This window comes from Sceloporus undulatus, chromosome 7 (genome assembly GCF_019175285.1).
Source record: "Sceloporus undulatus isolate JIND9_A2432 ecotype Alabama chromosome 7, SceUnd_v1.1, whole genome shotgun sequence".
Classification (NCBI taxonomy): domain Eukaryota; kingdom Metazoa; phylum Chordata; class Lepidosauria; order Squamata; family Phrynosomatidae; genus Sceloporus; species Sceloporus undulatus.
Window position 1 is genome coordinate 36,523,465 of NC_056528.1, and position 25,792 is coordinate 36,549,256.

The 25,792-nt window shown below is 39.2% G+C and overlaps 2 protein-coding genes across 4 annotated transcripts in view; both read right to left on the minus strand.

Moving 5' to 3' along the window:
- TBC1D8B (TBC1 domain family member 8B) overlaps nucleotides 1-1,275 on the minus strand; it is a 43,400-nt gene extending 42,125 nt beyond the window's left edge. For all 3 annotated transcript variants that reach the window (XM_042479512.1, XM_042479511.1, XM_042479513.1), the window contains exon 1: nucleotides 1,118-1,275. In XM_042479512.1, the coding sequence (XP_042335446.1) occupies nucleotides 1,118-1,253 (136 nt within the window). In that variant the 5' untranslated portion in view covers nucleotides 1,254-1,275. The remainder of the gene's footprint in view (nucleotides 1-1,117) is intronic.
- A 2,041-nt stretch (nucleotides 1,276-3,316) lies between these two features.
- RNF128 (ring finger protein 128) overlaps nucleotides 3,317-25,792 on the minus strand; it is a 34,374-nt gene continuing 11,898 nt past the window's right edge. The window contains exons 2-7 of the mRNA XM_042478086.1: nucleotides 15,890-16,137; nucleotides 11,927-11,998; nucleotides 10,768-10,850; nucleotides 6,907-7,003; nucleotides 6,150-6,318; nucleotides 3,317-4,802 (exon numbers count right to left, since the gene is read on the minus strand). Coding sequence (XP_042334020.1) covers nucleotides 4,684-4,802; nucleotides 6,150-6,318; nucleotides 6,907-7,003; nucleotides 10,768-10,850; nucleotides 11,927-11,998; nucleotides 15,890-16,137 — 788 coding nt within the window. The 3' untranslated portion in view covers nucleotides 3,317-4,683. The remainder of the gene's footprint in view (nucleotides 4,803-6,149; nucleotides 6,319-6,906; nucleotides 7,004-10,767; nucleotides 10,851-11,926; nucleotides 11,999-15,889; nucleotides 16,138-25,792) is intronic.

Consider the following 25,792-nt stretch of genomic DNA (forward strand, 5'->3'; position numbering starts at 1 on the left):
AGTAGAATAAATAAATAATAAATAAATAAAGTTTTTATTTATATCCCGCTCCTTCCTATGATCAGGGCGGCTTACAACAAAGTTAAAAACATTAATACATGAAGCATTAAAATACAAAAAATACATTAAAATACAAATACATCAGCCCTCCATTACAAATAACAGGCAAAAAAGCCCCATAGCCCAACCTCTTGGCCACGGAAGAGGAGGGAGGCCCACAGGATTTTATTCGGGGAATGCCTGTTGGAACAGGAAGGTTTTCAGGTCCTTCCTGAATTGGGCCAGGATGGTAGTCGAGCGGAGCTCAGTGGGCAGCGTATTCCAAAGGGCTGGGGCAGCCGTGGAGAATGTCCTCCGGGTGGTGGAGGCTAACCTGGCCCCAGGGACCTTCAGTAATTGCTGCCCAGACGTTCTGAGGGTGCGAGGCGGAATGTATGGGGAGAGGCGGTCCTTTAGGTATCCTGGGCCCAAGCCATTTAGGGCTTTATAGGTGATCACCAACACCTTATATTGAGCTCGGAAGCGGATGGGCAGCCAATGGAGGTCTTTCAAAACCGGTGTTATATGGCTGGTCCTGGGAGCACCAGTGACCAGCCGGGCTGCCATATTCTGCACCATTTGAAGAACAATCTCAACCCTCAACCCCTCCGTTAAAATACAATTAAACAATGTGGAACTTAAAACATAAAACATACTTAAAAACAACACAATAACTGTGTTGTTTCTAACTTTTGTCGGTTCAACATTTGTAACTTTGTAGCCTTTGAATTGGGTTATTTTCACTGTGTTTTTTTGGGGGAAGGTTGTTGTTCTGGGTTAAGTCTTACATTTTTAAAAGATCTTGAATTAAGGTTATTTTAATTGTGTTGTTGTTGTTATTATTATTATTATTATTAAATATTATTATATGTGAGCCACCTGGGGGGGGATGGGGCGCCCTTTTTGAGAGAATACAAACAAATTAAAACAAACAAACAAACAAACAAGGGTCTTCCTGACAAGGAGGAACATTTTCTGTCCTGAGGCTGAGAGAGTGTGACCCCTTCCTTGGACCCAGGTCTCCAGAGCCGCTAAACCCAGGGAAGGGAACGAGGCGCCTCCTCCTCCTCCTGCTCACCGGCGATGCCTCCTCCTCCTCCGCCTTCCTGGCCATAGCCTCGCCTGCGCTGGAGGACGAAGTACCGGTTGGAGCGCTCCTGGAGCCACAGCTTCAGCGCGTTCTTCAGCAGCACCTCCTCCGGATTCAGCCACATCGCCACCTCTGACGCGCCTCGGTCTCCCACGTCCACCAACACACAGCCAGAAAGGGGCGGGGCTTCGCTCTGGACCAATCCTCTTCCCCCGCGCGGGGAACGCTGGGCGCTGTAGTCCTCCGCCCACAACGGCTCCGCCCCTTCCGTGGAGGGCCGCGACAGTGACGCACTACAAGCCCCGGCAAGCTTTGCGCGGACTGGCTCTTTTGGCTCCTCCCCTTTTGTGGTGGAGGCAGGCCAATCCAAGGGCACAGCAGGGAAAGGGAGGGAGCTGTTTCCTCCAGCTGCGTCCACACTGCAAGGATAACCCGGTTTTGACACCGCTTTGACTGCCCTGGCTCAGCGCAGTGGAATTCTGGGAAGTGTAGTTTTTTTGTCTTCGCAGCAGAGCAAAGCTCTGTATTCATACAGCTAAGTATAGTATATATCACTACCTATATTTTATATATATATATATATATATATATATACACACTATATATATATATATATAAATTTATATCTCTGTCTATACAGATATAAATCTATATTTTATGTTTATATATATATATACTATATAGTTAAATATAAATTTACATTTTTACTATATATACATAGCTATACTATATATATATATATACACTATAGATATAGATATATAAATTTATATCATATATATATATATATATATATATGGCTTTTCTTTGTAAATGAAGATTCAGGAAGGACTCATGATCCCACACTTTCTACAAGCAGCGTGTTGATGGCTAAAAAGGCCAATCTGAGATAAAGAAGTCCAGTTGCAGAAAGCACAGCAGAAAGTCTCCTTGGGTGATGTTTCTGCATTGTGTTCTTTTTGCATTGGAGTTTCTCTTCGAGACTCATTCAAAAAAGGCCGCAGCATCATGGATAGTGCGTCTCCATGCCTCCCAATGCGAAGCCAGGGAGGACCATTGTTGGTGATCGATTTGGCCAAGCCTGAGATGTTGTTTCAGGGAGTCCTTGTATCTCTTCTTTGGGGCGCCCCTCTTACGCTCTTGACCCGTGGCGTGTTCACCGTAGAATACTATTTTGGGGAGGCAATGGTCCTTCATCCTATAAACATGTCCTGCCCAGCGCAGCTGCGTCCTCAATAGCATGGCCTCAATACTGATGATCCCTGCTTGCTCAAGGACAGCAACATTCATCACATAGTCAGTCCAGTGTATATTTAGAATTGTGCATAAACAGCGGCTTAGGTTAAACAGGCAACCATCAGTACGATAGCATATATAAATGCAGTCTTCTTCTTCAAGATCTGCCGTAGCCCTTTGGAGCGTCATGCTGAAGAAGGTTGTAAATAGAGTTGGAGCGAGAACACAACCTTGTTTCACTCCGTTAGTTATTAGAAAGGGCTCCAAGGGAGTGTCGCCATATCTGACTTGACCTTGCTGGCCTTCATGCAGCAGGATAATCATTTTGAGGAATTTGGGGGGGGGCATCCTAGTTGTTCCAGGATCTGCCACAGACCTTTTCTACTCACAGTGTTGAAGGCTTTGGTGAATTTGACAAATGTTACATAGAGTCCTTTATTCTGCTATCTACATTTCTGTTGCAGTTGTCTAAGGGCAAATACCATGTCTGTAGTGCTCCTATTAGCTCTAAAGCCACATTGGCTTTCAGGGAGAAGTTCTTCTGCAATGGCAGGAACTAATCTCTTCAGCAGTATCTTTGTAAGGATTTTTCCAGCAATGGAGAACAGTGTTATAACTCAATAGTTCAATGGTGAGGGATGATGGAAATTGCAATAGAACGACGTGTTAAGAAAGGATGGGGAAAATGCTGCCTGGGAGGATCCCCAGAAGCTGCTGAATGTTCTCAAGGGTCACAGATTCTAGAAAACCAAAAGCTCTTCACCCCTTCTAACTAGTCTCCAGTTAACCCCACTTCACTGCTTAAGTAGAGAGAGACACATATTCATCATAATATACACATGCTTATATTTGTCATGATATGCCTACCACCAATACAAAGCTAAGATGGACAGCTTCTGGAGTTCCATACAATCACAGTGTTGTCTGACAAGAGCTAGATGACCAACGCAGTCCAGTTTATACACAACCGCTTTTATTATATATATATAAAAAAGTAAACATCCTTAACAGACATTAGAAGAGCTTTATTTACATTTCGCAGTCAACAGAATTTAATAGAAATCAAAATTATTTACAACTTTATCAAACACTATCCAAAAACGAGGGGAAAGATGTACCGTTGTCTCCTGTCAGAATCAACCGCAGAGTTAAAAAGACATTATTGCCATTCTTCAGTCCAAATTTATTCTAGCCTTGCCACTGGAAACAGCCATGGAGAATACAAAATAAAATAAAGTGCATTATTAGATACAGTAGTTCACTTGAGTGGATGAGGTTCCAGGCTCCATGCTAAGGCACCCTGAGTCCCCCTCTTTATGTTCAAATTCAAATTCATGTCTCACACATTAGAAAAATAATTTCAGAAGACATTCTTCCATTCATCAACTGCCACTTTACTCATGTTCTCCCACAACTCTGAATAGCAACAGAACTTTTTAACCTTATCTTTATTTAACAATTCCTTCAGAGTAGCAGCAACAAAAATTCCCTCTGAGTGACAGATCTTCAGCATCTAACAAAGCTGAGAGCAGCATTTAAAAAACTGGGCACATTTCAGGACTATGTGGCAGTGTGCATCCGTTAAAACTTAAAGCAGTTCACACTAAACATGGGCAAAGTGTATGTCCTTTAACCATATTCCTCCTGTCCCAGTAAAATGTGCACATTCAAAATGGTTAATAAACCATTTGTTCAAATAACGGAATGTGCCCTTTGTTTAACAAGTTTTAACTTCTTTCTATCTAGTGAACTAGGTGCAGAGAATTCCCAAATTATTTTATGGGTATGTTTGAGAAGTGGCTTGTTTTGTTTGGTCTAGTAGCCCAACGCAGCAAGAGGCTAACCCCAGAGCTTAAGGTGTGAGTATAAGGCTGCTCTGTAGTTATATAAACACACAATAAACCAGGCTGATCCTGAAAAGCAATATACTTTAGTGAGTACATGAAACCCAAAGCTCAAAAAACCCCAAGTCAATTAAGACAGTTAATTTAAAACTAGAAGACCTTTAAAAACATCCAGTACAATTTTTGTAGGCTGAATAAGTTAAGTTCTAACGCATGAGAAAGTGTTTGTGCTCAGATGACTCGGTTTTAAGATTCTGTCTTCCTTGGTCATAACTGAAAGATAGACGAAGAGCGCCATAATTAATTCCACAAGGAAATAAGTTAGTGGGCAAGTCAAACCATAGAAACGCAACCTTAAATTGTGTATTTTATCACATTATCAAGGCAAGATTGCTGCTACATCAGTCTGATCAGATCTGTCATTGGTTGATGCTGGTTTGTCAAGTAGATAGCAGTTTTTTCATGGCAGTCATTTTAAGACTTTGCTTCCAGGACTTGTACTTCATCTGCTTCAAAAGCTGGATTGTCAAGATGTGGAAGCACATCTACAGCTGGAGACTGCAGTGTGTTGTTCACAAGGTGGAGGTTGTCATCTTTTAGGGAGAAAAAGAAAAGGAATAAAAATCAATCTTAGAAAGAAAGAAGAGTCACAACTGAGCAGTATGTAATCCATTCAAACTGCATCTCAATTCCAATTTTTAGAAGATTTGAATAAACTTCAAACACTTTTGCTTATAGCAAAGGAAAAGCTTTTAATAGAAAATACCTATTAATTTCTTGCTTTGTATTCCAATAACTCAAATCTATTTGCAGGGATTTTCCAATATTCAGAATGAATATGGCAGATGGCTTGTTCCACATGCTCACACAGCTAGGGCCACAAGTTTAAGCTGAAAGACTTTCCCAAATACACTTTCTTTCACTTCCTGCTATCTTGCTTCAAGCTTTGCCACTATGATCATATGGAACAGATGCACTCCTGTTTTTAAAGTTCTTCCAAAATCCTTGGTGGCTACTATATAATGTAAATTATTTGGAGTTCCAAAAGTTGTTTTTAACTCTCTTTTAAATTTTTATTGTACAGTTTTTAAATGGTTTTATTTGTGAACTGCCTTTCTGGGAGAAAGGCAGCAAATAAATAATAAACAAACAAATGTTCAGAATACTATGGGTATGCCTATCTCTAGATACGCGTCTGCGGTATCTCTCCTTTATACCACTGATTTTTGCCCAGCCACATTAACACAAGTCACCTGAATTATCACAATATGTAAAAATTTCAGGGAGAGAGAGATGATTATAGTAAGTCATGGTAGCTCTTCAAAGCAAAAGCATAGTGTTATGGCATGGAACAGTAAAGGTTAAAGATTCCTTTATTAAGCAGTGCTCATCTCCTTTGTTAAGATGGGAGATCCATTGTCGACAAAGAAAACTCCATGGTCATGTGGCCAGCATGACTAAACGCCAAGGCGCACGGAACAATGTTACCTTCCCACTGAAGCGCAACCTATTTATCTACTTGCATGTTTATATGCTTTTGAACTGCTAGGTTGGCAGAAGCTGGGACTAGTGACGGGAGATTACGGTACATCAAATAAAATTTGTTAGTCTCTAAGATTCCATGAGCCTCTGCTGTTTTTACAGTATAGGAAGCAGCAGCCTCCTGTTAAAGGGACACAGCATGAGAACTTTATGTTGGGCTTAGCACTTGAGCATTATCCCTTAAAAGAGTCAGGTGGATAGAAGAATTATATGCAGTTGATTAGATGTCAGCACCCAGCAGGTGGCAGCAAATAACAGGATTTTTTTTCCAGTTCCTAATGCCTGCCTGGCATTCCAAATGCCAAGGAAATAATAATAATTTAAAAACATATTTACTATTAAAAACAGGAAAAACAAGGAAGTGCCAGTGGACCCTACAGGAACAATGATCTACTTACTTGCTGAAGGGGCAGGTTCCTCTGGAGCAGGCTCATCAGTTCCCTGAACAGAAGCATAGCCAGATGATGCTGTCTCACTGTGATTATCCTCTTCAGTGGGTGAAGGGATGTTAGAGGCTTCAGTGGGCACTGTGGCTTGCAAGGACTCTGCTCTGTCTTCAATATCCACCTGTGTCAAGTATATTTAATTTGAGGTAGCTTATTTCATTTATTCCAAGATATAGCCGAGTTAGTCTGTGGAATCAGTATGTAGAGAGATCTTATAGAACCTTTGAGACCAACTGAAAGAAAGAAGTCGGCAGTATGAGCTTTTGTAGACTTCAGTCTACTTCCTCAAATGCATCTGAAGAAGTAGACTAAAGTCTACAAAAGCTCATACTGCCAACTTCATTCTTTCAGTTGGTCTCAAAGGTATTACAAGATCTCTCTACATACTTGTTTCATTTATATTATGTTTATCTTCGTTTTTCTGTTAGGTAAGGGTACAGATACTAAACCAATACAACCAAACCTTTAGTGCTAAAATGTACTTAGCATAGAGAACGTAATGAGAAAAATATGTAATGAGAAAAAGGCACAAAGAAAATGATCACAATTTGCCTTCTAGTTAGCAGTGGAATCACTTTCCTGCTTAGTTGGCCTAAATGTCTTATCAAGCATAGTGGTGCAATCATATTTTCAACTGATTTACCATGTTAGATCGAGAGGTGGCAGGAAGTCAGATGATTATTAATGTAAGCAGAAACTATAGCTTTACCTCAATTCCTAGAGCCTTGAGTATGTCACATTTACACATGGGACATGTTCTGTGTTCAAGCAGCCAAGGGTCAATACAGTTCTTGTGGAAGAGATGACTGAAAGAAAGAAAAATAAAGTGGAATATGAGCGAGCCTTCAGGCTAGGGAAAATAAATCCTGCTTTCTAACAGTTAAAGCAAGGGACATTGTTTAGAACTCGCCAAAAAATTCAGACAAGTAACCTAAGCAACACAAACACATCATAATTTTGTGTCTATTTTTTGTCAAAACAGCATGTTGTTACAGAAAATAAACCACATAACCTTTGTAAAAAAAAATGGGGGGGAGGGAATGTGGAGCTAATGGAAAAAAATCAGTAAGTGTCATGCCTCCAGAGCATCTCTGAAGCTCTTGAGACATATATTTAGTTAAGATTATAATAGGTTTTCTATGTATTAGTTTAGGAGGGGAAATAAAGAGCTACAGCTTTAAGAAAGGCAAGGATTGTGGGAAATCCCAGGGTCTTATACTGTCTCCCTCTAGTTATTTTCAGTGTGTAGTAAGATTTCAGCCAAGTCAGACCTGGAGAGAGTATTTTCCTTTGACAAAAAGATAAGTCCACAGAAGAAGAAAGAAAGTCCTCAGAAGAAGAAAGATAGAATCCACCAAGAAGAGAGAGCAAGGTATTTAGGAAGGACTAGTAAGAAAAAGGAGATCAGTTTCATGTTTGTGTTTATAATCAGTAAAGCTTTTGAAACTCAAGAAATTTGTGGACAAGTCTTTTGTTCTGGCTGTGTTCCCGAGAGCCAGAGGCCTTACTACACCCAAAGTCCATAGTATTGCTCTTGGGACAAAACAGTAAGTGATATATAATGAAAATAGAAAGCAACTTTGTGTATTTGAGAAAGAAAGCAAATATGAAGAACATGTGTATGTTACACTGAGCAAGTGTTAAACTGTGTGTTTGTGTCCACCCAGTCTGAACCAGCACAGACTGAAGTGGACCAATCCCCATCCAAGAAACTGTAAAGAACAACCTTCAACATTGGGGTGAGGAATGTGTGGCCATGCAGATGATCTTAGATTGCATCTCCCACCAATAACAAGGATGATGAGAGCTACAGTTTAACATCCAAAAGAAAAAAGGTTTTTCTTTATCCATTTTCTATCTGCTGCCTCCCTATTTGTTTATCTTAGTCACATAGCTCAGGGCAAAGTAATTCTCTCCCACGGGCTTTTCATCTTCCTTTTGTTCAGTCTTGGAACTTAGCCCTAAGTTTTCAGCTTTGGTTCCTATTTCAGTTTCGATATTAATGTTTATTTAAGTGTAATATATTTAATCTGTCCTTTGTGTACTACTTTTAATAAGTAGGTGGAAAGCAGTTTAGAGACCCTGTAAGTTAAGCAGTACAATGCAGAGTATCTGTTAAGCGAGGGTTTAAGAAAGACAACAGCCTGAATTTTGTTGTTTATCCTGTCTAAAGTAAACCCACTGAATCAATGGGATTTGTCTATATATTGATTTATCTTTTACTGAATGGGTCTACTTTAGTTCAGACTAACCAACAGGATTCCAGCCTTAGTAATATATAAATTCAAATCTAGAATTTGTATATACCTTAGTATCTGAACAATTCGCCAAGATTTAATGGTTCCCATCCAGTCACTCACATTTCAAGCACAACCAAGCTGTCAACACTGCACATAGGAAACCTCAGGATGTCGCTTACTTCTAAGAAATACCATGTCACATATGAACTACCTTGTGGGGGAAAATAGTTCCTCTTATCTGTGTGCACTATTTAGCAGATTAAGGGGAGTTTCTAGTCACCATGGCTTTATTTAGGCCATGTACAATAAAACACGTAGTTTGCCTCAGGCTATAGTTTGCGAAAAAGAAGTTTCACTAAACCAGTAACATGGAATTCCTAAGCTTATGATACCCAAGGCATACAATGGCTTACTTCTACAGTGTGTGAGAGAATGAATAACCTGTCCTCAGTAAAGTTCAGTCAGTGTGTGTGTACATGAGTCATTTTTTATCCTTGCTTCCTCCCCAAATTAGGTTAAAAACACACTGCACCAGGACTGATGGAATGAGTGAACCACACCCATCCAGTGCAGACAGATGGAGAATTAACACAGCTAACTGGGAGGAAACAAAGATGATCTCAGAGGACCATGGAGACACACAGCAAGGGGGAGGGTTTCGTATGTGGATGAAGGTTTTGTAGTCACACAGAAGACTTTTAAATTGTATGTTCCATTTTGTGTAATCAAAGGCTTTTACGGCCAGCATCCATCATTTTTTTGTGGGTTTTTCGAGCTATGAGGCCATGTTTTAGAAAAGTTTATTCTTGATGTTTCGCCAGCAGCTGTGGCTGGCATCTTCAGAGAATACTGGAATGGAAGAAAGTGGGGTATATATACTGCTGGTTGAGAGGAGGTGATTTGCATGTTGTGTGTTGTTCTGTTGTTGAATGGCAAGGCCCACCTTGGGCAAGGTCCAACAGTATATATACCCCTCTCTCTTCTATTCCAGTATTCGCTGAAGATGCCAGCCATTGAGGGGTATTCCCAGCAGACAATGGATCATTAAGTAAATGGACACCCTGTAGGCCTTGATATTCAGCAACACACAGATTAACATGCAAATCACCTCCTCTCAACCAACAGTATATATACTGTACACCACTCCCTTCCATTCCAGCATTCTCTGAAGACGCCAGCCACAGCTGCTGGCGAAACATAAGGAATAAACTCTTTTAGAACATGGCCTCATCGTCCGAAAAACCCACCAAAAATTATATTCCATTTATTTCTCGAGGCACACTAATATGCTCAAGCACAGTTTGGACACTGCTCAGTTAGTAAGTGGCTTTAAGTGACTAGCCCTAAAAAACAGAATGTGAACCATTATGTCTGCATCACTGTCCATCCCAAAGCTTCCTTTTTATATATAGTTTTCTCATTTACTTATTGAGTTGTTTTATTTTTGTTAAAGATTAGCCCATCGTACAATGACAATTGAGCATGTTTGATAATTTGAGTTTTATACGTTTGAAACGAAAATGTTTATCATTCAGGACATATTAAAGGTAATTTCTGTCATCTGGTGTTAGAAAGTAAGTCCTCCCTCAACTCTAATAATCATGAGCTAAGCCACCAATCCCTACTTGCATGATTCAGCTAAGGTAATGTGTTCTGTAACTGCTACTTCAAACTGTTGCTTTGACATAGCAGAGATGCAAAATCATTGGCAGAAGCTGTTTGAAATACAATTCTTAGCTTTGTAAGTTTTGCAATAGAAACTTAAATATCATGTCGAAAATGTAGCAAAAGGTAGCCTAATTTTTTACCTCTTCCCCCACCTTGCTAACAGCAACCACTGATATGGAATAGAAAAGAACTGATGACATCTGGATATGCAGTAAATTTTACGAAGGGGGGGAGGACCTACCAAGCCTGCTTCTGTGTCACCAACTCTGTTTCATTCATAACACACAGTTCTGCCCTGAGCTGTCTAAGAGGTGGCCAAGTAATTTAGTATTCCTGAGTAAAGTTTAGAACTAAAAATGGAATGTAGGTTAAGAGACCTGATTTACATACTGATATACATTCATCTACCAGAATCACTTTTTGAACGAAGAACAAATGCGCTTCTGAAGAGATAACTAGAATCTGTGTTGCATCTTCTACTTCAATGCTGGAGGTATATGGAATAAGAAACATCCCTAAAGAATCTGACTTTTTGGCTCCACTTGATCAAGAATATGATTTAAACTGTTGAAACCCCCAATTTATTTTAACTGGAGATATATATATCTCTAACAATCTATCAGTATAAAAATATAATGAGGGGAGGGAAAGGATCAACCTACTTGCAGGTTAAAATTCGCACAACATCATTTGGCTTGTACACTTCAATACACACAGCACAGCTATCTGCATCAGGACCAGTTTCCTAAAGAAAAAAGTTTAAAGTTAAGAGATTTTAAGAGACCTTGTTGGTATAAGCATGATACCATGAAGCAAGTGTAAAGACTACAATTCATTTGATAGTTAAGAGAGCTTTCCACCATCTTCCAAGTGCTTCTCTGGAGATATGTAGCTAATATGAAGATAAACACAAAGATATTCTTGATAATGATCTGGAGACACTGTGAGATTGAGAAATATCCACAGAACTGTTGTGTAGACAATAAGCCAGAAGGATCTATAGTACAATGTACAGCTACTGATCAACCTAGTAGATATTCACAGGGGTGAATTTTTTCAGCCACTAGTTCACTATCAAAAAGATGCTGACACAGTGAGTAAGACCTATGAAGTTGGTGTTAAGACTCAAGACAGATCTGTATTGGAAAAAGCCATTTTTAAAGTAACCAGGTCTTAAACCATGGTGAGAATCATCTGGCTCTCCAGATGTTGTTGAACTGCAAGTGTCACCGTCCCTAGCCAACATATCCAATGGTGAGGAATGATGGGAGTCACAATCCAACAACATTGTAAGGGCTGCATGATTCCCCCCTTGTCCTAGATCATTTAGAAGTCAGCACTTTAAATCAGAACCTGAACTCCAAAAGGCCAACCAAAAAACGTATATAGAATTGTTTGTATAATCCAATTAAAAGATGTTAGACAAAGGGCTAGCCAACAAATATTGAGCCCAGTGCATTTACTGATCTTTCTTTAAAGAAACATATCATAATAGAACTTGGAAAGGTTATCTTTTGGACTATAAATCTCTGAATCCCAAAGCCTTGGGAACTTCAACTGGTCATACTGTCCATGGGACACTGGAGAATTGTAGTCCCAAACATCTATTTTTACAAGCTCTGAGAAAGAAGACAACACTAGCTTTTTCCCCAGATAAAACAAGTAACGGTGACAAGTAATATAATTTGCTCTGTTTCCTAGAACACTACAGGCCACAGCTACCACAAATGGAGTTTATTAAAGGAACTCCTGGCCACTGCTAACTCTGTAAGCACCAGGAAAAGTGTACCTGCTCTTTCTCTCAGGTCTTGTTTACAATACCTTGTCTCCTTGTTTCAATGTGCGCAGTTGCAGTTGACCGATAGCTTTTTTGGCATCTGCTTTCAGACGTCTCTGTAAAACACAAGCACTAGATCAATATAGAACTTGTTCTCCCATTAAGAACTATAGCCAACAAGGGCCACACAATTCATTAACACTGAGACAGGTGTTTCTTTAGAATCCAAAATTAAGATAGATGGAACTACCTTTTAACAAAATTGACCAGAAGATTTATAAGAAAAGATATATATGTACAGATGTTTAACTGAAGTGTTACATTATCATTTATAACAAAACTACAAGGCTTATTTAGCAGTTATTGCTGTTTACAAGACTGAAGAACGCTACAATGAAAGTTTCAAAACACTCAAACTAAATATTTTCAAGAGGAAAAAAATCTCATTAAGGTTTGGAAAAGTCTTCCAGTAACTAACTCCCATGTACTTGCCTCAGTGAGAATGAATACAAATATTATCCCAATGAGTTTCAGTCACTGTTTTGCAGTTTTACAGTTTTGCATGATTCTATATGTAATTGCAGTCAAACCTGTACCTCAGTTAAACCAATATCACCTACTGTTATGGTATTATTATTATTATTATTATTATTATTGAGAAAGGGGGAAATGCATGTGTTTGATCTGAAAATCTACAAGACCTTAATGTACAGTGACATTCAAAAATCTTTGTTATATGTGCCAACCCTGCTGAAAAAAAATTGCAAGCCAAATGCCACAGTTTCAGGAAGTCAGATGGAGAGCATTCCTTTGCTTAGCCAGAATAGACTGGTAAAGGAGCAAAGGTGACCTGACCAAGCAACCTCTGAACCTGACCTGCTGAAGCAACAGTAGGCAGCTCTGGTCAGTCTAAGAAATAACATCTCTATTTAACTGCCAAGAACATTACATCATTTGTACTGCAAACACCCACACTAATTTTTTTATAAGAGATCACAAAAATCAGTTCCTGCATTGCTGTGCACTGATCAAATCAATTAATTTTGTTAAAAAAGGACAGAGAGAGAGAGGGGGGGGGGTACTGCCAGAATGGTTTAAAGGGAACCCTTCTAATTTAAAGCTACTGTACTTACATTTTGATTTTCAAAAAAAACCCACTGGTCAGCTTGACAAGACAACATTTCATCATCTTTGGTTAATTTTCTATATGGCAAACTCATTTAAGAGACTGCTCTTCAGTTACAAACATACAGTAATGGACAATCTGGGGATGTTGAAGATTGCAATGCTTTATGACATTTCTGTCATAAAGTAGTTCTGGCTTTTATTTTACAACTTTTTTTTACATCATTTGATGTGTTTAAAAAGCCTGTCACAGACATGGTACATACCAGGGATGACAGGACAAAAGCACTACTGAATTTTGAAGCACTACAAAATATCTGCAAGACCTATTTGTTCAGGAATGACAGTGGGACAAAACTATGCACATCATGGGCAGGTATATGCTCTCTCTCTCTCTCTCTCTCTCTGTGTGTACACACACACACACACACACCACTTTCACCTCTCTTGAAAAACTCTGCCCCCCCTCCTATCCCTGCTGCCCTCTCTCTATGTCTGCAAAGGAAACTACAAAATCTGCAGACTCTTGAGTGTTTATGCATACATACAAGAAAAGCCACAAGGAGGAGATATAAAATGCCTAACATGTATGGTCACAGCCTTACGTTTCCTCTGTTTTCACTGTTTCAATTAGCTGTTCCACTTAGGTTTGGTCCTGGCTGTTATATCAGAGGGTTTTCCACTGAGCAGTCCTCTAGTGGCATGTGAAAAAATGGAAACTGTCTCTCATTATTTTGACATTAATTTGACATAGACACATAATGAGCCTTAAAGAATCACAGCCTTTCAAAAATCTATACATATTGGCGTGACACTGTGAATGTGTTTTTCACAAATACAGCTCATCACAAAATTAATTTCAGCTTGGATGAAAGGAAGGGAAACCCTGTGATTATGTTCTGGATGAACCTGAACTGGGCAGAGACTTGTAGTACAGGATGCATTACTGTCTTTCAAGGAGCCAAGTCCATTTATATCAGGTAAAAACTACAGACAGGACACTCAGGCATGGGCTCAGGTCTCAGGAATGTATGGCTATTCCCTTGTTTACATGTATTCTTAAAGATACAAGTGACAACCTTTGGAGGAAAATACATAAAAGAATTCCAGGTATATATTTATAGTGTATTGTATCTAGAACATCTCCATTTGTGTTTGTACGTATCTGGCTTTAGAGAAAGGGGAGTCTATTATGACAGAGCTGTTTTGGACCATTACAAAACCATTAAAAAACTGCAAGACTAACATGACTCTCAGTCCAAAGGTCTGAGCAGCATTACTTAAGTTTGTTTAACGAATATGCCAGACCTCTTGCGGTTTATTTAGCATGCTAGATTGCCCCTTCTTGCATGAATGGCATGCTTGAGACTGGAACATAATTACTATAATGGAAAATATAGAGCTGACTGGACAGGAAATTTTAAAAAAGGAAAGAAAAAGAAAAAAAGAAAAAAGCTAAGTAAGTGGAAAGATTTTTCTCTTAGAATCACAGAAGTATAGAATCATAGAATCTTCTTCAGCTGCTCATTATGATGTTAGAGTAGCATAAGAAACTAGACTATGAAGAATCAGCAGCAACAGAGAACGCAAGCATTTAGATTTCAGGAAAACAATGAGGTACAGACGTATTCTACCAATGGTACTATCTTTCTGTTGTGATAAATAAACACATGAATTAGGATTTCAAGAAAGAGAGGCATGAATGAATCTGATTTGACATCACAATTTGAGTACAGTAGATTGCAAGTATTTGCTATAGCAAAGTCCAAAGAGAATTTGTTCTCCATACAAGAGCTTCCTCCTAGGCTAGATCAACAGAATGGAGGGCCACACCAAACTATACTCTCAATTCAGAGGTTGTTACTACTTTTTGTCACTGCTGTCAGCCAAGGTTTATCAAAAGAGAATTTGAAAATGAAAGTAACTGCAGCTACTGCAATTTTATTCCACCATTCTTCCAGAGGGCTCAAGGTGACACATAAGACCAGGGGTAGGCAAGCTTTTTGAGCCAGGGGCCGGGTTGCTGTCCTTCAGACAACTGGGGGGCCGAAGCCAAAAATTAAATAATTTAAAAATTTTTTAAAAAATAATTAAATAAATAAACCAGGAGAAATGTAGGATAAAATTTTCAAATGGAGGAAACTTTCAAAAATATGGAGGACACGCAAAAAAAATTGCTGATTTTTACAAAAATATTAACATAAATGCATGTTTCGGAGGCTTCTATAGACAATTGCCCCCCTTGCCCGCCACTTGCCCCCCTTGCCTGCCACTTGCCCCCACTTGCCCGCCTCCTCCTGATAGGCCAAAGGCCCCATGCCCTCACGCGAGAGGCCAAAGGCTCCGGTGACAATTGGCGGCAGGACCAGGCGGGGGCCGGTCCCAAGGCCTTGCCGGGCCGCATCCGGCCTGCGGGCCGCAGGTTGCCTACCCCAGCATAAGACGCTCCCACTTATCCTCACCACTACCCTGTGGGAAAGATAAGACTGACAAATAGTAATTGGTACAAAAACATTCAGTAAGCATCTTGGCTGATCATGAATCTGTTTAGAACCCATGTGAGAGAACAATCAGTTTAGTACAACACTAGCTGCTATATCACACTAATTTTCCTCATTCTCCTCTTCCTCCACCTGTTTATCTGCTACAAGCCAGTAAGGCTTGAAGTGGAGCTGTTAAACCAACCATGACATACTGGTGAGTCTAGCAGATGCCTATCCTTTGTTAAAAGATCAATATTGATTATTTTGCCATCTATTTATAAAGTAAATCTAGATAGTGTATTTGTACAACTATGAACAAGAGAAGGGAACAAGTAGCTGCAACAGCCTTACAGACGCCCCAATAGATGGGAAATAATACATATAAAAAGAAGAACCTACCTGTCTCCTATTTTGAGCTCTTGCAATCCTAAGCCTTCGAGCAGAGTAAAATATGAAGTACCCAACAGTAGCTGCTGTGACAATGAAGAAGGACACAGAAACGAAGAAGATGGAATAGTTATTCATCCATGGTCCATGTTTTTTCCCCACTTCAATGATCATAGTTACTTGAAAACCAACTTCCATCTTATGGAGTATTTCTTTGCCTTTCGCATAACTAATCATAATGGCTACAGTGTTTCCTGTACCTGTGTGAGAGAACAATCAGAGCATTAGATTTCCATTTCTGAAAGTGATGGTTAACTTGTAAAGGCTCATTTAGTATTCAACGCACTGTTCTCATTTACCAATTTCCTGTATATGTGAATGATGGCAGTGAACAAGCATATACATCAGCCTGCAGAAAGAGCTACAAAAGAACCTGAACATGCTTATCTGTTCTGCTCCTCAACTGGCCTGAAAGTGAAGTGCCTGGGTTTTGTTTTGTTTTAATTTTGTCATTGTTAATGGGAGAGTGGAGGAACACAAATGGGTGATGGATGTGCCCTTACCATGATCCTTTAAGATGGGCATTAGAGTAAGGCAAGGAAGTCTGTTGGATTGTGTCAGAGTACAAAAACTTTCCACCTGTGTAGCAGAACACAAGACTGAACACTTGTAAGCTGCAAAATTGTAGAATTCAACTTTATTCTGAACAGCAATTCAAAAGAATGATGGCAGTTTTGTATGCTCAAACCCAGAAGTGTGTTCATTCTATTATTATCATCTCCTGTATATAGTATTTGCAAAACCAAGGCACATTGGAGGGCTGCAGCAGCAGCAGGGGAATTCCTTTACAATTTTAGTATCGGTCTGCTTCCTGCCCAGTGCTAACCATGGCTTAATGTGGGGATCTCATTCCAGTAAAAAAGGTCATATCCTATTATGCAAGTCAAGCCACAGTTTCATAAGGATGCAACCGAAGACCAGATGCTTTTTTAAAAATCCCACTGTGGATTAACAGAAGCAGAAAATACTAGAAATAACGCTTGTAATGAATTATCTGGCTGACCCAAACTAACTTGCTTAAATAAAGAGATTGCAGTTTTCTCTGTTATCTCCAGAGAAGGGTTAACAAAACAGTAGCTAACACTTAAAACAATTAATGTGTGTCATTTATTAACTGCACCCTTATGGTAGCAGTCAAAGCCAGCTTTGTTAGAGGGTGACACAACGTATTTCCTTCCTCTTACAGTTAGCCAAAGTAGTTCAGGTCACTGAAACAGCCTTCTATGATATAGCTTTTCGTACTGCAGCATATTTGTTGGATAAATCTGAATATAATTTACCCAAATATTTAACATTTGTTGGTAAGTTCTTTGCTCCATATTGCTCTAGAGACTAACTTGGAGAGTTCAATTTCATCCAAAAATATAGAATAGATTGGGCAGTTAATAACACAGATGTATTCCTGATCATTACTTCTTTAACAGAAACTATGGTACCACAGGCAGAAAGATCATGATAGGTTCCTTCGCCACAAAAGAAGAGCAGCTGAATACATTTCAGCAAATTTTTAATTCAAAACTAATAAAATGTGTAAAATAAAACCAGGCCAGATAAGCCTTTCACAGGTAATTTTGAACTTTCTAGAGGCTATTTGAAAACTTCTTCCAAAATTCATCCAGGGATATTTTTCTTTCACCAGTCTCCACCTTTCTTATTGTTTCTATTTTGGTGGCCAAACATACAGATCTCTGATTTTTTAATATGCTAGCAGGAACTGGTGATGCAGTCTTATTACCTTCTACTTTTCTCTATGTTTTGCTGTTCCCAAAAGATTAATAATAGATTCTGGAGACTGCGGCTGTTTACCTTGTCTCTTGTAAGCAGGAACACCAGCTACAACCCCTTTACTTCCAAACTCAAGCTTCATTGCAGTATTTAATGAAGACACCTACTACAACCCAACACAAAGCTGTGTTTCTGCAGCCCTCCTTCACAATACTCCCAATGCCCATGCTGCTTTAAAAATGTAACTGTATGGGGGACCCAGAGGAGCTGAACAGGAGAAAAAAAGACTTAATAAAAACAAACTTGTTTGTCAGAGGCTTTGTTAATGGATCCTGTTATATCCATTAGAATCAGTGACTCTTTTCCCTCCAGCACCACCTTATATATCTTAAAAACCTATTGCAGAGAGCTGGCAAACTCTCTAGAGCAGATATATGGTGTACAACAGGTGAGCAAAATCCCATTTCTGCTGATGCTGGATACCTGAAGTATACAATTGGCTCTTGGCCCTATTGAACATTTACAAGTTGGTTGTTGCTGTTTTTTAGAGGAGATTTGTTATTGCCTTCCTCTGAGGCTGACAAACATGTGTAAGGACAGAACCAGTGGGCTTCCATGGATTCAGACTCTGATCTCCCAGAGTCCTAGTACAATGCTCAAACCACAATACCAATCTGACTTTCTTAAAAGACAAACCCTAAAAGGAAGTATTAATTCCTTCTATTAATTCATTTAGAAGAAAATATAGAAGAACTGATTAGGTAAACATACTTTTGATAAAATATATAGTATTATATATCTTCTTTGTTTTACTTTATGTTTCAACTCCAAATAGTGACTCCTGATCAAAAACTAGCATTTGAGGTTAAACACAAACTTTTGCTTTTGAATTGCTAGGAAGAACTGGGAAGTGCAAATCAGAGTACTAGCTGATGGTACAGCAAAAGATGTTTAACTTACTCCTCATTAGAACTACTATCTCCAAGCTGTTTTTCTCCCTTGGGAATTGGGAGACACACAGGCAGAGCATAGCTTAAATGTTCATTACTATCATAGACAGGTGAACTTTGCTACTGGGTTGATATGCAAGGTCCATATTCAAGATATGTGTTGGTGTTGCAGATGGGGTGGACTTACTGCATCTACAGCTGAAGACAGTCTATAGAAACCCAGTGCAACAGCAGTAAGCAATTTACCTGCCACTACTTCCCCAAAGGTAGACAGGCAATCATCAAGGTATGATCAACAAGACATCCTTGGTTCATTCTCGCCAGTACTGCCACTACTAACTGGGAAAGCTGCTCAGAGCATTGCTTTCCTACCAAACTGGTGTGTACTGGCTAACTTTCATACAACACCTATACCCCCTCCCATACTCTACTGGGAACACTTTTTTATGCATCAAAAACACTTGAGCGATTGCTGATCCAAAGCAACAGAGTACATGGACTGCTGCCATCAATATTCTACAAATTATTGAAGCACAGCATTCAAGTGGCATTTTAAGTGTTCTTGACACAAAACTTTGAGTCAATATGATAATACCTGTATCAGCTGTTCAATACGTAGCCACTTAAGTTACATAAAAATTAACTTGAAATATCAAGCTGAACTGCTCTCAAGCTCCTAAAGTTTTTGCTAAGTGACTCAATGTGAGACAAACATTTTTAGCCCAGGAGTCAGTATATTAACATATGTAACTGTTCAAAACTCACTGTTTTTATTGCTGTTTTCACATTCCTTGCCTTTTGTATTTTATTGCTGTATTACTGAATTTTATCGTATTTAAACTGTACATGTATTGTTAATTTGGTGAAACGTTGGATCCAAATTTAAGCTTCTGCTTAGAGGCTTCTAATAACAATAAATATGTACCACTGAATCCAGTCCTCCAACATGATTATCAACTTTTAGTTAAAAAAATAATAATAATCTTAGAGTTGGGCAGACATATAGGCAACCTATATAAAAACAGACAGCCTCTCCAAGTATAGTGAGGCAGGGCCTGTAATTAAATCCAACAACATCCACCTTTATATTTAGCCTATATTTAGGACAAAGGGAAGATGAAAAAAGCTAAAACAGAATTGGGTGATGTAGTTTCAAAGCCTATAATAAGATGTATGGAGGAGGCACCTGGAAAACAATGATCATGCCACCTTTCAGGACAAGATATAGTATTTTGTATTGTGTATGCTCTTTGTCCAATAGATATAAGAGCATTCATTTCACTCCATATGCCAAGCCAAGACTGAGGTAGTCAGAGCACACCAACAGTATCTGATGGTCTAATTAGAAGAATGAACTTCTGTGACATTCAGTTTCACATTATTGTTGTTGCATGCTTTCAAATTGTTTCTGCGATTTTCTTGGCAATTTTTTTTTCAGAAGATGTTTGCCACCCTCTGAGACTGGGAGAGTATGATTTGCCCAATGTCACCCAATAGGTTTCCAGGGATTCAAACCTTGGTCTCCAGCGTCCTGGTCCAATGCTCAAACCACTACATCATGCCAGCTCTCAGCAAAGTCTAAAACACATGGATTTACAAAGGTGATATGGACTTGGATGTCAACCATTGCTTCTAGACATGTTCAGTGATGGTCTGAAGGTATGACTGGTCAGTAGGTTTACTTGGGCACCATCATCAACAGTATTTTGAGTAGGGACAGTAGCAAGGTGAACAAGGTCCAGGTAGGGTGCTTGTACAATTTCAAGCCAGCCATTGTTCTTCCAGCTTCATTTCTTTGAGATGACAATGAAATGAGTTCACAGACATAATCTACGTAATTCAAAATGCAGGCCGATGGCAGAGTAGCATGAGTCTTAGATATATGGAACATACTCGGCAACCTCTTTGGTTTCCAATTGGTTTCATTGCATTTTTAATTTTTTTATTATTATTAAGATTCATAATTAAATATTGATCATTTTACAATACACACACACACACACACACACACACACATATTATTTAGGTATTTATATCCTGCCCTAATGGCTCTCAGGGCAGCTTACAATTATTATTTTTAATCAGACAGTTCCCTGCCCTCAGGCTTACAATCTAAAAGACACGACACAAAAGGAGAAGGGAATGGTGGAGGAAAAGGGGAGGAGGTCCAGTGGTTCTTCTCTCCCTCTGAGGCCTGGACCAAGGCAGATGGATTGGAGGGAGGGCTCTTCCTTCTTCCAGGCTAGTCCTCTATTCTATTACAATTTGTCTAAATATCTTTAATATCCTACCTCAGTGCTCCCCTTCCCCGGAGCCATTTTCATCCTTATATTTCATCCAAAATCTCAGTTCCTCTCATGGGGGTAATCTTCCATCTTCTTTTCTCAATACTTTCTCAATAAATTCTTTCCAAATTCCGTCAAAATCACTTCTTTTCCATAATCCCTTTTTTACTTTCATTTTTATAGTCCCAGTTCAGAGGGCTTGAGACCCAGTAGTCTGCCCAGCGCTGAGGTCTGAGGCAATAGAGGGCAGTTGACAGACTGTCTGCTCCTTCTGAGGTTCAGAAAGAGGGCCTCATCTTTAATTTATACCTAAATTAATGAAGCCTCTGAGAACGTGCTTCTCTTTATGAAGGCTTTTGGGCACACAAGGCTACTTAAAACCCAGGGCACTTAACTGTTTACTGGAACTAAAACTATACTTACAGTACAGAGATGAATACTGAGAATAGAGAGAGCAAGAAACACAGAGGAAATATGGAAGTGGCTGCAGGGAATTCCCAATGCCTCCCCCCAACTCAATGAAGTATAGGTAAGCCCTAAACCCATTATGTTCAGTAGCCTTGGAGAACTATGTTCACTTAGATTACTACAGTGAGATGCTATGTGACAAAAGAAGAAAAAAAAGCAAGGAAGACATCCCTGCATTTTGGAAGAAGCCTTCAAGCAGTCTCTAGAAGGTTCAAAATGTTTTTGTTTATTTATGCAAGGCTTATCTTACCAGGTTGTTTCATTTCACATGTGCATATCAGCAGTTCTGAATAAAAAGTCCTCTGCAACACGTCAAACTGCTTTTTAGGGGTGTGGGAGAGGAGGGGTTATAAGAACCTACTTCTTTCCATGTTATTTCTGCCTCTGTTAACAAATTTTCTGTGAAAGAAATAATGTCCAGGAACACACCTACTTTGTTAACTAAAGTATACCTGTAGTAAGCCTCCAACTTTCTTCAGCCTTATATGTGACTGAAATCATTTTATTTTCACAGACATTAAATTGTTCCAGCACCTGCATGGGGTTTATGGCTGCTGTCCAGATTTTTGTCGTAATTTCTTTCTTCTTTAATTAGAACTTTTTAAAGCCACCTGACTTCCTGCTCCACAGAGGCACACACAGGAAAACAAAATTGCTGCAAGTATCTCCACAACAGCCGGTGGCATCTGCATTTCAGCACAAGATGTGGCCTGCTGTCACTGTGAAAGAGGCATTGCCTCTAAGCTGCCAGCAGCTTCTCATGTAGGGCATACAAGCATTACACTGGAAGTTTTCTTTCCTGATGGTTCAATAGAAGATTTCAGGTTGCCATCAATAATCAGGAAACTACAGACTTGATCCCTGGAAACACAAGTAGTATTTTGATATTAAAGTGGGACCTTGGTATCCACTGGGTTTTGGTACCAGGACCCCCCATTGATAACAAAATCTGTGGATGCTCAAGTCCCATTAAATACAATGGTACAATGAAATGATGTTCCTTATATAAAACTGCAAAATCAAAGTTTGCTATTTGGAATTTATACTTTTTAAAATATTTTCAAACTGTGGATGCTTAAATCAATGGATAAAAAAAATCTATGGATAAGGAGGGCTGACTGTACAGTGGGATACAGATTTTCTTAGACTTCACTTTTGGGGCTGACTCTCAATCATGCTACATACGGACAAAGTAACTGCTGGTCTTACATTTACACCTACGAAGAATTTGACACCCCCCCCCCCATACACACACGTACACCATAACAACAAAGTAAACCAAACTGTGAAACTGACAGTTACATAACTAATATAAAAAGAGCAGTAAGACTACACCCAGATTAAGTGTTCCATAATGAGATTATATTAATCACAAGTGATCCATCACATAACATGAAACAGAGTACCTCAAATGGTGCCATGCACAAAATATACAAAAAGTAGGTTGAGCTAAGTATGCTTCTTCACAAAATGCACAGAAGCTAGCTATAAAAACTGACTGGATTCTCATTCAGTCCGCAGACTCAGATGACAAACCAGTAAATTTACAGGTGGCTTAATGTCTAATTCATCATTATATGATTCAGATAGCTACAGTACCTAATACAGTATGTGCATACTCCTTACATTTGCCTTAAGGCTGTATTCGCTATTACCATATATGGATGTGAAAGCTGGACAATTAAGAAAAGCAGATAGGAAGAAAATTAACTCATTTGAAATGTGGTGCTTGAAAAGAGTTCTGAGGATCCCACGGACAGCCAAGAAGACAAACAAATGGGTCCTAGAACGGACCAAGCCAGAAATCTCCCTGGAAGCCAAGATGACTAAACTGAAGCTGTTGTACTTGTCACATCATCAGAAGGGACAACTAACTGGAAAAAACAATAATGTTAGGAAGGGTGGATGTAGAAAAGGAGATGCTAGATGGATGGGCTCTATAAAAGGGGTCATGGGTATGAATTTCAGGAATTGAGCAGAGCAATGGAGTACAGGGAGCTTTGAAGGTGTCTCATCCACAGCGTTGCCCTGAGTCGAGATCAACTCAAGGGTGGTTAACAACAACAAAAACCATATGGACGCCCTCAATATGCACAAATTGACCATTGTTTTTGTTGTGCTGGAGATTTGTTCAGCACATCAACACTACCACTAATATAAATTCACTGTTTGATTTATAATCATGGAACCCCCCACTGCCTCCCCCAAAAAAGCAAAGTAATATTGCAGGCAACCAAGACATTGCATCTGACCTTCAGAGACCTGTAAAAAGCAGGGGCTGAAGATCTGGCACTCTTTTGTGTGCTAACCTTTTAACATTGTAGTGGCTGCCTTTAGAAGAATGGGCAGCTGGAAAGCTGCCAGTACTCTTTTCCTATTTTGACTATCATTCTCTTTTAGAGATGATAGTTTCACCTCTGTTAGGTATGTTTCCTTCAAACTGGGGGGTTGCCATAGTTACAAAACTCTAATTCTGAAATAAAGTCTTTCACATTTACTTCTACAAGCTTCTATGAGCAGAACTGCCTTCTATTTCACCTCTTATTTCTTTTCCTATAACCAAAAGAAGAGTTTTTTCCTCCACTTTCTATAGAAAAGCAAACAAATGATGTGGTACAGAACATTCTCAGCTGGTTCTGTTGGGAAATGCATTTCTGCAAGGGAACTGTTGCATAAAATTATTCAACAGAATAAATGTTGGGGGAGAAACCCAATTAAATCAGGCAATTTTAAGCAACTTTTCTAAGTGATAATTCCTAGGAGGCATTGATGCACATACAATCATGAAAGCACACTTTGAGCTTGCCAAAATTATATCCAAAAGGTTTGTTGCCTCTATTTGCCCACCTATTTTAACAGTGTAAGGATCAGTGTAATTGATCATGTTGGTTTTTTGCTACAAGCAATAAAGTTTGCATGCATAGTTTCACCCCTGCTCAAAAAATACTTGAATACAATTATTATTAGCTATTGGGGAAAATGTACCTTTTGTGATATGGGCACAGCAATCTAACATGGTGGAGGAGGAGGAAGCCAAAGTGGAAGCTAACTTGCCAAGCTTTCTTGTCCCACTGTTTCCAAAAGGGCTGAAATATACTGTGCCAGCCCTGGAGATGATGATGATTTTCTCTCCATCTGAGGGCTACTTGAGGGGAAAGGGAGAGCTTTGGATGATATTGATCCATGTCTTTTCCCTGTCTACCCCTGTTAGTCCAACCTTGTATAATTTAAGTAGCACTGGATCTCTCTGCAGCTACTAGTAGGAGTCTCCTTAGGGCAAATCTCTTTCTGCACACAAAGAAGGATACTGTACAGAAAAACAAACGGCCCTTGAACATCCTCCTAGCTAGGACCTCAAGATTGCAGCTTTTACCAAAGTGTAAATGTATCATGGCACACATTATAACGCATAAATGTTTATTTACGTTTATTCAACCCAATCAAATCTCAGAGCATCCAAAAACTTTCAGTATTTTACTAAATTAAGAATTTGCTGGGAAACATATCACTTAATATACATAATGCATTTCTGAAGCATAACCATGCAACCCCAATTTTGGGCCTCAGTATTAATAGGTTTTTTAAAGGTTTTCATTGTAAATTTTAGTCAAGATCATATGTTTCTAGGAATCAGTTTCCCACTCCATACAATGAAAAAATCCACAAGAAGACTACAACGCAGAAGAGATTTCCTTTGAGAAATCTTGAAAAATAATAGAATGGGTGTGCATTTGGATCTTAATGTAAGGAAATCTGTATTAATATTTCAGTAACTGTACTTAAAAAGTTGTATTATAAGACAATAGATTGAGCAAACCAAGAAAACCACTTTCTTGGTTCTAATGGCCTCTTTAAAAATTCTTGGGATTATACATTTGTGGAGTGCTTGAGAGCCAGCATAGTCTGGTGGTTTGAATGTTGGACTAGGACTCTGGAGACCAGGGTTCGAATCCCAGCTCGGCCATGAAAACCCACTGGGTGACTTTGGGCAAGCCACACTCTCTCAGCCACAAGGGTGACAATGGCAAACCCCTCTGAAGAAACTTCCCAAGAAAACCCTGTAATAGGTTTGCAAGAAATAGCTCACCTCTGTAAACAGCCTGAATTTCCTGATAATAATTTTGGAGTGCTCTGCACATTAAAAATGAATACATTAAGTGACGGTGGCAGTGGAGAGAGGATCTCAGGCCTTGATTCTAAATTAATTCACATTCCCAGTTCCTCATTTCATAATGTAGGCATATTCAGTTAACCATCTGCACGACAAGAACAAAGCAGCATAACTCAAGTCTTGCAGAGGCAACAGCAAGCTATTTTAATTAAAGTAAATGGTTTTTCACTGAAGGGCTATTATGAATGATCATGTGGGAATGCTAGGAACTCAAGTCCCTACTAAAAGCAGAGGTGGGGAAGAAGCAACTTGAAGT